Source organism: Pristis pectinata, chromosome 6 (assembly GCF_009764475.1).
Source record: "Pristis pectinata isolate sPriPec2 chromosome 6, sPriPec2.1.pri, whole genome shotgun sequence".
Lineage (NCBI taxonomy): Eukaryota > Metazoa > Chordata > Chondrichthyes > Rhinopristiformes > Pristidae > Pristis > Pristis pectinata.
The window spans coordinates 1,475,760-1,488,902 of NC_067410.1; the positions used below are offsets into that span (position 1 = coordinate 1,475,760).

At 53.5% G+C, this 13,143-nt stretch overlaps 1 protein-coding gene across 1 annotated transcript; it reads right to left on the reverse strand.

Moving 5' to 3' along the window:
• Positions 1 to 1,999: 1,999 nt before the first annotated feature.
• LOC127571247 (Krueppel-like factor 15) lies at positions 2,000 to 9,601 on the reverse strand. Its single transcript, XM_052017474.1, is given in 4 exon segments — positions 2,000 to 2,181; positions 6,918 to 7,272; positions 7,275 to 8,003; positions 9,008 to 9,601. Coding segments are annotated over 4 exon segments (1,317 nt in total). The 5' UTR covers positions 9,072 to 9,601; the 3' UTR covers positions 2,000 to 2,012.
• Positions 9,602 to 13,143: the final 3,542 nt, after the last annotated feature.

The window sequence follows — 13,143 nt, forward strand, 5'->3', positions numbered from 1 at the left end:
TTTTGCATCAGTATTTACTCAGGAAACTGGCATCGTGGATATGGAAGGAAGGGAAGCAAGCACTAGTGTCATGGAACATATAGAGATTAAAAAGGAGGTACTTGATGCTTTACAGCGAATAAAGCTAGATAAATCCCCAGGGCCTGACAAGATATTTCCTCGGACCTTGAGGGAGACTAGTGTAGAAATTGCAGGGGCCCTGGCAGATATATTTCAAATGTCCTTAGCCACGGGTGCGGTGCCAGAGGACTGGAGGTAGCTCATGTTGTTCCATTGTTTAAGAAAGGCTTGAAGAGTAAACCAGGTAATTACAGGCCAGTGAGCCTGACATCAGTAGTGGGTAAATTATTGGAAGGTGTTCTGAGAGAGAGGACATATAAGTATTTGGACAGCCAAGGGTTGATTAAGGATAGTCAGCATGGCTTTGTGCGTGGTAGATCATGTTTAACGAATCTTGTGGAGTTTTTTGTGGAGGTCACTAAGAAAGTAGATGAAGGTAAGGCTGTGGATGTTGTCTACATGGACTTTAGTAAGGCCCTTGACAAGGTCCCACATGGGAGATTAGTTCAGAAGGTTCAGTCAATGGGTATCCATGGAAAGGTTGTAAACTGGATTGGAAATTGGCTGAGTGGGAGAAGACAGAGAGTGGTTGTGGATGGTTGTTTCTCAGATTGGAGGCCTGTGACTAGTGGTGTGCCTCAGGGATCTGTGCTGGGGCCATTGTTGTCAGTTGTATATGTCAATGATCTAGACGATAATGTGGTAAATTGGATTAGTAAGTTTGCGGATGATACTAAGATTGGAGGCGTTGTGAACAGCGAGGAAGGCTTTCAAAGCTTGCAGAGGGACCTGGACCAACTGGAAAAATGGTCCAGAAAATGGCAGATGGGATTTAATGCAGACAAGTGTGAGGTGTTGCATTTTGGAAGGACAAATCAAGGGAGGACACACACAGTAAATGGTAGGGCACTGAGGAGTGCGGAGGAACAAAGGGATCGGGTCAAGTGCGATCTCCCCGTTGTCAATACTTATCCCCAACCAGCATTACTAAGGCAGGACATCTGGTCAACATCACCGTGTCTGTGGCCTCTCAGTGTGCAGATTGGCTGCAGCACCCCCTACAACTGTGTTTATACCTCAATGGTAGTACAGAGTTTTGGGGTGTCTGGAGGTGGTGAAAGGTGCTACAGAAATGCAAGCTGTCTTTTTAAGGGACAGACTGTGAGTTTGCCATGGAATTGCGTGTGCAGCTGGCAGAGGATGCCTCAGCACCCCTCTCCACCGCACTTGTGATCGGTTGGGCAACTGTGACCACCTGCTGCAAACTGGGTACAGGAAGCACAACCTCACACCTCAGCAGAGTGGGATCTGAGCACACAATTCCCAGCTCAGCAGACCCATCCCAGAACAACCGCCATACCACAACAGTGAGGGCAACGGTGAAGCACAGAATGAGGCCATTCAGCCCATCATGCCTGTGGCCAGTCTCAGAAACATCTCAACAGTTAGTCCCATTCTCCTGGTCTCTACAAATTTGAGATTGGTTTGATTTCAATAACACACACGGGTTAACTGAGTGACAAACTGTGGCCTTTTCCTGTCTACCTCAAGTGTGTGAGGTAACGTGGAGTGAATCCAAGCAGGAATCCTCAAGCCCACAGGCCCAGCAGTAAAACAAGGCAACATCCCGACATTCTGTGCAGGAGAAAGCTTTACCAAAGAGCGTGTCCCTTCCACGTGGCTCAGCCCATGATAATCAGCTGACAGTTGTTGGAAGATTCAGAAAACCCTTCCGCAGCTCAGTGCGGTCAGCTGGGTTCATTGTCACATCACCGTTGTAATCAAAGGGTTAATCCTGCATGCACCAGTCAGACTTTTCTCAGGTCACATCCAGGGCTTGAACACAACTGTGCCGTCGGTCTTGCAGGTAGAAGTTGGGAGGTCTCCGGGTTGTCCAGCACCCATTTCAAGTACAGTCCCTGCTCCTGCCTGGTCCAAGCCCAACACAGCGGTCAGTTCACTGGCCGGGCAGTGCGGCCCGTCCTGGGGAACCGGTGCACCTTGATGTGCTTGGACAGATGGTCACTGCGGGCAAACTTCTTTTCACAGACTGGACACTGATACGGCTTGACCCCAGAGTGAGAACGCCTGTGCCTGGACAGCTCATCAGACCTGGAGAACCTGGAACACGACAGCAAGAGTTCAGCCCATCGTCTGCCAACGCTGGACGTCCGAACACTGCTGTCCACGTCTCCGGGGTCCGGAGCTGTGGGTTGAGGGATCGGGAGAGTGGGGGAGGGGAGGAGGTGCAGGGGAAGAAGGGGAGGGAGGTGAGGTAGAGAGGGGTAGGGGAAGGTGGGGAGGAGGGAGAGGTGGAGAGGGGGAGGCAGAGAGGGGGGAGGCGGAGAGGGTGTGGGGAGATGGAGAGGGTGTGGGGAGGGGGTAAGTGCGGAGGGGGAGGAGGCGGAGGGTGGAGGCGGGGGGGGTGGGGAGGAAGGCAGAGAGGGGGGGAGGTAGAGTGGGGAGGGGGGAGTGGGGAGTTGTGGAGGGTCACCACCATTTGACCCCTCCCACCTTGACAATCAATCATTGCTCTGCCCTCTACTCTACCTTCACTGCCCACTGACCACTCCCAAATCCTTGTGGAAAACACTGAGCCAACGGTTTTATTTTATAGTGACCCATGGAGTCTGACAACATGGAAACAGGCCCTTCAGCCCATCATGTCCGTGCCATCCATCAAACACCTATCCAGCCATAACAAGAGGTTGGACAAACTCGGGTTGTTTTCTCTGGAGTGTCGGAGGCTGAGGGGAGACCTGATAGAGGTTTATAAAATTATGAGAGGTATAGATGGGGTACAGAGTGTTACTCCCAGGGTGGAAATGTCAAATACTAGAGGAGCGGGGTTTAAAGTGAGAGGGGGAAGTTTAAGGGAAGTGTGTGGGGCAAGTTTTTATTTCACACACAGAGGGCAGTGGGTGCTTGGAACGGGCTGCCGGGGGGGGAGGTGGTGGAGGCAGGTACAATAGCAATGTGCAAGAGGCTGTTAGACAGATACACAAACAGGCAGGGAATGGAGGGATACAGACCGTGTGCAGGCAAATTGCAGTTTAAATTGGCATCGTGGTCGGCACAGACATGGTGGGCCGAAGGGCCTGTTCCTGTGCTGGAACATAGACCAGTGCAGCACAGGAACAGGCCCTTCGGCCCATGATGTTGTGCTGAACTAATTAAACGCCAAACTAAACTAATCCCTTCTGCCTACACAATGTCCACATCCCTCGCTTCTCTCCACATCCATGTGCCTCTTGAACATCTCTATGGTATTTGTGCTACTGTTCTGTGTTCCATGTTCTATATTCATCCTATTTACAGCACTTTGTCCCTATACCCTGGTGACTCAAGTGCTCCTCTAGATACTTCTTGAATGTTGTGAGTCTCTGCTTCCACTGCCTCCTCAGGCAGTGAGTTCCAGACGCAAGCCTACAACAGCCAGTGACGGGTCTGAGGGAGTGCAACACTGTTAGAAGTGCCGTGGTTCAGAAGAGACTGTAAACTGAGGTCCTATCCACCCTCACAGGTTGACATTAAAAGATCTCACAACCGACCACTAGTCAAAGACGAGCAGGAGACGTCTGTCTGCCAGGACCACGGTTAATCCCTCAGGAAACATCTCTGGACAGCTGGTGATTTTGTCATGGTGTCAGTGGCACCTTGTGCACAAGTTGGCTCCTGCGATTCCCACATTAGGGCACTGGGTGGCCCAGAGGCACAGTGGGGAGAGCCGCTGCCTCACAGCTCCAGAGACCCAGGTTCGATCCCGACCTCCGGCGCTGCCTTTGTGGAGTTTGCACGCTCTCCCTGTGACCGCATGGGTTTCCCCCGGGTGCTCCAGTTCCCTCCCACATCCCAAAGACGTGCAGGTTGGTGGGTTAATTGGGTGCTGTAAATTGTCCCCAGTTGGGGGGGGCCAAGAATTGGGGGGTGTTGATGGGTGTGAGAAAGAGATACGTTATGTGGATAATAGGGAAATAGGGTGGGGGGAAAGGGGAGTGATTGGATTGCACTAGTCGGAGCCAGCATGGACATGATGGGCTGAACAGCCTCCTTCTGTGTCATAATAAGTGAGTTAATTGGAGGGGGTCGCAGCTGCTGTCTGGTCAGAATCGGGATCAGTAACACTCCCATGGCCCACAGACACTCTCCCCCATCAACAACTCCCCCCACCCACTGAATCCCCTCCCATAGCCCACGGACATCCTCCCCCATCACCCACTCTCCCCCCACCCACTGAATCCCCTCCCACAGCCCACGGACATCCTCCCCCATCACCCACTCTCCCCCCACCCACTGAATCCCCTCCCACAGCCCACGGACACCCTCCCCCATCACTGACTCCCCCAAACCCTGAACCCAGAGGGCAACTCTGTTTAAAAACTAATTTCCTGAAGAGAGAGCAACTAAAGTTATCCATCTCCCCATCACAGTTCTCCACCCCCGCCACACCAAGGCTCTTTCTGTGCCTTAAGTATGCTCCCCTTCATCTCCCTAAAATCTTCAAACATTTCAAGAATCCATCCATCCCATCCTTGAGCATTCCCAGTGCCAGGATCCCACAGCCATGGGGTAGGGAGTTCCAAAGATTCTCCACCCTCTATGGACAGTCAGAGACTTTTTCCCAGGAGACAATGGCTAACACAAGAGGACATAATTTTAAGGTGATTGGAGGAAGGTATAAGGGGGATGTCAGGGGTAAGTTTTTTTACACAGAGAGTGGTGGGTGCGTGGAACGCACTGCCGGCAGAGGTGGTGGGGGCAGGTACATTAGGGACATTTAAGAGGCTCTTAGATAGACACATAAATTATAGAAAAATGGAGGGCTATGTGGGAGGGAAGGGTTAGATAGATCTTAGAGCAGGATAAAATGTCGGCACAACATTGTGGGCCGAAGGGCCTGTACTGTGCTGTAGTGCTCTATGTTCCATGAGGAAGGTTCTCCTCATCTCAGCACTAAGCAGGTGACCCTTTCTCCAGAGATTCTGCCCACTTTTCCCACCTCCAACTCCTGAATTTGCATCCCATTTCCTGACTAGGGATTTGGGATTGTCCCCACCCAAGGTAACAGGCATGCCAGGGGCATATCTCCTGCCATCTAACGGAGAAAGCCTGTGTCGCACTCACACCCTCGAGCACCTCCTACACACTTTACCCCCCCATGGAATATTTCCCGAGGACCAGTCACTGCTGTAATGTGGGAACCACAGAAACAGACTCAGGTACAGCAAGATCCCACACGCTGCAATAAACGACCAGACCAGCTGCTCTGTAGTTACCGCAGCTGAGGCATGAATACTGTCCCCTGACGTTGGGGGGGGGGGGGGGGGGGGGAGTCCCTGCAAGTCATCAGCTGTGGGACCTCCCAATATCTGTCACTTCCAGCACATTTGGCCTTGCAGCACACTCCTGCCAGATTCTACCTGTCTACTTAATGCCCAAGGAGAAAATTCTGTTCAGATACACACTGTTCCCCAAGTAAAGATCATCCTGATTATTGAGGGAGCAGATGGGATAAATACGGGTGTCTACGACAAGGGGCTTCGGGTTGAAGGTGGGGGGATGAGGTTCAGAGGAGATCAGAGAGGAATTTTTTCACCCAGATTGCGGTCAGAGTCTGAACCTCACTGCCTGAGAGAGGAGTGGAGGCAGGGAATCTCACATTTACAAAGTATTTGGTCATGCATTTGAATCACCAAGGTATGGAAGGGTACGGACCAATGGGACCAGTATAGATGGGGACAACAGTCAGTGTGGACACGTTGGGCTGAAGGGTCTGTTTTCGCGCTGTCCCATTCTGTGACTCTGTTGAGCCATCACCACAGCTCCCTCCTATCGAGGACCTGACGCCGGGAGTGTTGAAGTACTGGCCACCACTAGCAGTCCACAACTTATTAGTTGTTAATGTTAGCATTAGTTTCAAGAGGACTAGAATATAAAAGCAGATGTAACGCTGAGGTATTATAAGCCGTTGGTCAGACTGCATTTGGAATATCGTCAGCAATTCCTGTATCCAAGGAAAGATGTGCCGGTCTTGGAGAGGGTCCAGAGGAGGTTCACAAGAATGATCCTGGGAATGAAAGGCTTGACATATGAGGAGCGTTTGATGTCTCTGGGCCTGTACTTGGAGCTCAGGAGGATGAGGGGGGGATCTCATTGAAGCCTACTGGATACTGAAAGGCCTGGATAGAGTGGACGTGGAGAGGATGTTTCCATCAGTGGGAGAGTCCGGAATTCGAGGGCACAGCCTCAGAATAAAGGGATGTCCCTTTGGCGGTTAGCATAACACTATTACAGCGCCAGCGACCTGGGTTCAATTCCGGCCGCTGTCTGTGAGGAGTTTGTACGTTCTCCCCGTGTCTGCGTGGGTTTCCTCGGGTGCTGCTCCGGTTTCCTCCCACATTGCAAAGACATATGGGTTAGGAAGTCGTGGGTGTGCTATGTTGGCACCAGAAGCGTGGCGACACTTGCAGGCTGCCCCCCAGAAACACTCTACATAAAAGATGCATTTCACTGTGTGTTTCGATGTACACGTGACTAATAAAGAAATCTTATCTTATTTTAATTGAGATGAGGAAGAAGTTCTTCAGCCAGAGGGTGGTGAATCTGTGGGATTTGTTGCCACAGAGGGCTGTGGAGGCCAAGTCATTGGGTGTATTTAAGGCAGGGATTGACAGGTTCTTGTTTGGTCAGGGGGTTAAGGGTTACAGGGAGAAGGTGGGAGAATGAGGTTAAAAACGAATCAGCCATGATTGAGTGGCAGAGCAGACCCGATGGGCCGAATGGCCGAATTCTGCCCCTGTACCTTGTGGTCTTTTTTTGAAAGTTGTTCCTGGAGACAGAGGTCACGCCACACTCACCTCCAGCCACACTCGGGCCAGGTACAGGCGAAGGGCTTCTCTCCGGTGTGTCTCCGCAGGTGGGCCTTCAGGTGGCTGCTCTTGCTGTACATCTTGGTGCATCCCAGGAATGAACACTTGTGCATCTTGAGGAGGTCGGCCGGGCCATCCCGTTGCAGCCTCTGCCCCAGGAGGATCCCGGACTCGCCCTGGGAGCCCTCAGCCCCGCCGGGCACAGGTTTGGCAGCAATGGGCACAGGCGCGATGCGGACGAACTGCCGGGAGCCGCTCAGGCTGGAGGAAGGCACGAAGTGAGGCACCAAGGTGAAGGTTTGGCCCTGGATGTTGACCAGGAGCTGGGTGACCTTCACCTCCCCCCGGGACTGGGAGCTGGGGGGGCTGCACCCAGCCTCCTGCTTCCCCCCATTGGCTGAAGCTGGAGGACAACTGGGAGCCCCCCTCCCGCCGTCAATGCCTCCTCCACACCCCGCGCCCCCTCACACTTTGGCTCTGCGGCGGGGGGCTTCAGCTGATCCTTCTCCGTCACCTGGCTTCCCGGACCCCCGTCTGCACTTTGGGGTTCCCTTGCCCCAGCTCTGCGCTCGTCCTTTGAGCCTACGTCCATGTTCTCCTCCAGGAATTCCTCGATCTCCTCCAGCGTGGGCTGGAACAGGCCCAGCTCGTCCATCCCCTTCGGATAACCCGGGAACCCCAGCACGCCCTCCTTGATGATGGCCTGGCCATCCCTCCTGCTGCCGTGGGGGGTGCTGGCAGCTCCGAGGGAGGCCTGGGACAGGAGGTAATTGATGATCCTGTCTGCCCTCCCGTGGCCCAGGGCGCTGGCGTAACGGATCCCAGGAGCAACAGACTCGGGGCTGGAGCAGGAGCGCGAGCTGGAGCAGTCACTCTCGTCCTCGGAGAGGGGGGAGGGCAGCATGTGGTAGCCCCCGCTCCCCATCACTGTGTCGCCCAGGCGACCCAGCCCGGGGCTCGCTGGCAGGAAGATCTCTTCAGCTGGGAGCAAGTGGTCCACCATGGCTGAGCACCAGGAGGGGTTGACAGCCAGCCTCGGTGCTCCTGCCTCCTCGACACACGTCCGAACTGCTCCTGACAAACACAGAGAGTGACATTGAGAACCCAACGATCACCCTGAACTCTTGCCTCTGAAACACTCAAACTCTTTCACAATATAGAAGCAGGACTAGGCCATTCAGCTCCTCAAACCTGTCATTTCATTCAATATGATCATAGGGTCACAGAATCACACAGCACGGAAACAGGCCATTCGGCCCAACTGGTCCATGCCGACTAAGATGCTCATCTAAGCCAGTCCCATTTGCCCGTGTTTGGCCCAGATCCCTCTAAACTTTTCCCATCCATGGACCTGTTCGAGTCCCTTTTCAATGTTGTTAATGTACCTGCCTCACCCACTCCCTCTGGCAGCTCGTTCCATATACTCACCACCCTCTGGGTGAAAAAGTTGCTCCTCTGGTCCCTTTGAAATCTCTCCCCTCTCACCTTAAACCCATGCCCTCCAGTTCTTGATTCCCCAACCCTGGGAAACAGACTGTGTGCATTCACCCTATCGATGCCCCTCGTGATTTTATACACCTCTGTAATATCACCCCTCATTCTCTGACGCTCCAATGAGAAGAAGTCCCAGCCTGCTCAACCTCTCTTCATAACTCAGCCCCTCGAGTCCCAGCAACATCCTCGTAAATCTCCTCTGCACACTTTCCAGCTTGGTGGCATCTCTCCAGTAGCAGGCTGACCAAAACTGATCACAATATTCCAAATGCAGCCTCACCAACGACTTGTACAACTGTAACGTAACCTCCCAACCCTTATACTCAGTGCCCTGACTGATGACGGCCAGCGTGCCAAACGCCTTCTTCACCACCCTGTCTACCTGTGACACCACTTCCAGTGAACCGTGTACTTGTACTCCTAGGTCCCTCTGTTCTACAACACTCCCCAGGGCATTACCATTCATGGCTGATCTATGTCGGCCTCAATTCTTTTGTGCCAGATCCCCATCATGCTCAATCTCCTAAGCTTTCTAAAATTGCTAAGCTCTGCTCAGGGAGGGGTACACCGCCAAAACATCTAACCTGTGGTACTAAATACTCCCAGAAAGGTCGGATACACAGTGAAGCTCCTTCTGCACCGTCCCATCACACACTCCCGGGGTCAGACACGGAGTGAAACTCCCTCCACACCGTCCCATCACACACTCCTGGGGTCAGACACAGTGAAGCTCCCTCCATACCGTCCCATCACACACTCCCGGGGTCAGACACAGGGTGAAGCTCCCTCCACACTGTCCCATCACACACTCCCGGGGTCAGACACAGTGAAGCTCCCTCCACACCGTCCCAACACACACTCCCGGGGTCAGACACAGAGTGAAGCTCCCTCTACACCGTCCCATCACACACTCCCGGGGTCAGACACGGAGTGAAACTCCCTCCACACCGTCCCATCACACACTCCTGGGGTCAGACACAGTGAAGCTCCCTCCATACCGTCCCATCACACACTCCCGGGGTCAGACACAGGGTGAAGCTCCCTCCACACTGTCCCAACACACACTCCCGGGGTCAGACACAGAGTGAAGCTCCCTCTACACCGTCCCATCACACACTCCCAGGGTACGGCACACAAAACTCAGCAGGTCAGGCAGCATCTATGGAGGGAAATAAACAGTCGACGTTTTGGGTCGAGACCCTTCATCAGGACTGGAAAGGAAGAGGGCAGAAGCCAGAGTAAGAAGGTGGGGGGAGGGGGAGGAGCACAGGCTGGCAGGTGACAGGTGAGTCCAGGTGAGGGGAGAAGGTAGGAGGGTGGGGGAGGGGGTGAGGGGGAAGGTAGGAGGGGTGGGGGAGAGGGTGAGGGGGGGTAGGAGGGTGGGGGAGGGGGTGAGGGGGGAAGGTAGGAGGGTGGGGAGGGGGTGAGGGGGGAAGGTAGGAGGGTGGGGGAGGGGGTGAGGGGGGAAGGTAGGAGGGTGGGGGAGGGGGTGAGGGGGGAAGGTAGGAGGGTGGGGGAGGGGGTGAGGGGGGAAGGTAGGAGGGTGGGGGAGGGGGGAGAAGTAAGAAGCTGGGAGGCGATAGATAGAAGAGGGCTGAAGGAGGAGGAATCCGGTAGGAGAGGGCGGTGGACCTTGGGATAAAGGGGAGGAGGTGGGGAATAGACGGGCAGGTCATGAAGGTGGGGGACGGGAATGAGAAGGGGGGAGGGGGCCACAGGAATGAGGGAAGGAGAACAAAAAGGGAAAAAGAGAGGGGGGGGGAGGAGGGGAGGGGAGGGGTTACCAAAAGTTAAAGAAGTCGATGTTGAGGCCGTCAGGTTGGAGCCTCCCCCCACCCCCACCCTTCCCCTCTCACCTGGACTCACCTGTCACCTGCCAGCCTGTGCCCCTCCCCCTCCCCCCACATCCTGGCTTCTGCCCACTTCCCTTCCAGTCTCGATGAAGGGTTTCGGCCCGAAACGTCGACTGTTTATTTCCCTCCACGGATGCTGCCCGACCTGCTGAGTTCCTCCAGCACTCTGTGTGTGTTGCTCCAGATTCCGGCATCTGCAGAAGCTCTCTCGTGTCTCCCGGGGCACGGGTTAGCTCTCTAACTGGAACGGTTTGCCCATTTGCACTGTGATCTGCCTGTGTTTGAGCTGGTCAGTGTCAGCTGACTGAGAGAAGTTAATACTTTCCACCCGTAACCGACAGCAGCACGTCTGTGAACACATGGGAGCTGATGTCACTCCCGAGACTCATCGACAGCACTGACGAAGGACAAATGTTGGACGTAGTGAGTCAGTAAACACTGCTGTCGTCCTGCTGCTGGCGGACCTTGTTGACTTCACAATTGTTAAGGTATCCTGAAAACATTCTCCTGCACACCTCCGTCATTCCCGTTGGGCCAAGATATGGGGATCTCCCCCACCCCTCCCACACGCTGAGCTCAGTCAGTGACAGTTGTGGATATTTGTGCACGAAGCCCAGTGCTCACTGAACAATTATACATCTGGAAAGCTTCACTGGGGTTGGGGAGAACAGCTCCTAAACCCACAATGCTGTCTGCACCATCTACAAAACGTACGCTGTTATAAGACTCTTGAACGGACCTCTTGTATAATAAAGATGAAATCTTGGTCTCCCAGTCTACCTCGTCGTGGCCCTTGCACTTTATTTTGTCTGCCTAGTCTGGAAGTTTAGATGCATGGGATCAAGAGGGAGATAGCGGATTGGATTCAGAATTGGCTCAGTGGTAGGAAGCAGAGGGTGATGGTCGAGGGTTGTTTCTTGGACTGGAGACCTGTGTCTGGGGTTGTGCCACAGGGGTCGGTGCTGGGACCTTTATTTTTGTCATTTATATAAAAGATTTGGATGGGAATGAAGAGACGTGATAGAGGTATACAAAATATTAAGAGGAATAGATAGAGTGGACAGCCAGCACCTCTTTCCCAGGGAACCAATGCTCAATACAAGAAGGCATGGCTTTAAGGTAATGGGTGGGAAGTTCAAGGGAGATATCAGAGGGAGGCTTTTCACCCAGAGAGTGGTTGGGGTGTGGAATGCGCTGTCTGGGGTGGTGGTGGAGGCAGGTACATTGTTCAAATTCAAGAGACTGCTAGATGAACAAATGGAGGAATTTAAAATAGAGGGATATGTGGGAGGAAGGGGTTAGATAGTCTTAGGTAGGTTTAAAGTTCGGCACAACATTGTGGGCCAAAGAGCCTGTATTGTGCCGTACTGTTCTATGAATGTATAAGGCACGGTTAGTAAGTTTGATACTAAAATAGGAGGTGTTGTAGATAGTGTGGAAGGTTATGAAAAATTACGGGGGACCTTGATCAGCTGGGTGTGTGGGCTGAGGATTGGCAAATAGCTTTCAATCTAGATAAATGTGAGCTATTGAAGTTTTGGAGATCAAACCAGGTAGGACATGTACAGTGAAAAACACGATGATGCTGGAGGAACTCAGCAGGCCAGGCAGCATCCGTTGAGAAAAGCAGCCGGTCAACGTTTGGGGTCAGGCCCCTTCTTCAGGACTGAAGATAGGAAAAGGGGAAGCCCAATATATAGGAGGGAAAAGCAGAGCAGTGATAGGTGGACAAAAGAGGGGAGGTGGGGTGGGCACAGGGTGGTGGTAGGTAGATGCAGGTAAGAGATGGTGATGGGCAGGTGTGGGGGAGGAGGGGAGAGCAGGTCCACCGGGGGACGGGTCAAAGGTAAGGAGGAAAAAAGGGGTAGAAAAAGAGACTAGGAAAGGGAAGAAAAGAAGAGGCTTGGGTGAGGGGGTGGTAGTGGGGGGTGTGGGAGGGGTGTTGGTGGGGTGGGGTGGGGGGAGGTTTTTGCTTTACTTAAAGTGGGAGAATTCAATGTTCGTGCCGTTAGGCTGCGAGGTTCCAAGACGGAAAATGAGGAGCTGTTCCTCCAGTTTGCGCTTGGAATTCTCCCGGCAGTGGAGGAGGCCGAGGACTGACATATCAGTGATAGTGTGGGAGGGGGAGCTGAAGTGACCGGCAACGGGGAGACGCAGATCGCGGTTACGGACGGAGCGCAGGCGTTCTGCGAAAAGGTCACCTAGTCTGCGTTTGGTCTCACCAATGTAGAGGAGGCCACACTTGGAGCACCGAATGCAGTGGATGATATTAAGGGAGGTGCAGGTGAATCTCTGTCTCACCTAAAAGGACTGTTTGGGTCCCTGGATGGAGGTGGTGTAGGGGCAGATGTTGCACCTATGGCGGGGCAGTGGAAAGCTCCCGGGTTGGGAGTGGGATGGGTGGGGGGGGGGGTAATAGTGAACTAGGGAGTCACAGAGAGAGCGGTCCCTGCGAAAGGCAGAAGGGCTGGGGAGGCGAAGATATGCTTGGTGTTGGAGATGGCGGAAGTGGCGGAGAATGATGTGTTGGACACATAGTCTGGTAAGATGAAATGTGAGGACAAGGGGGACCCTATCTCTGTTGGGTCTGGGAGGGGTGGGGGTGCTTTTCTCCACAGATGCTGCCTGGCCTGCTGAGTTCCTCCAGCATCATCGTGTTTTTCATCTAGATTCCAGTATCTGCAGTCCTTTGTTTCTCTAGGATTTATACAGTGAATGGTAGGGCCCTGGGGAGCATTATGGATCAGAGGGACTTAGGAGTGAAAGTGCAGAGTTCACTGAAAGTGGCGTCACAGGTAGGCAGGGTGGTGAAAAAGGCACTTAGCGCGTTGGCCTTCATCAGTCAGGGCATTGAGTATAGGAGTTGG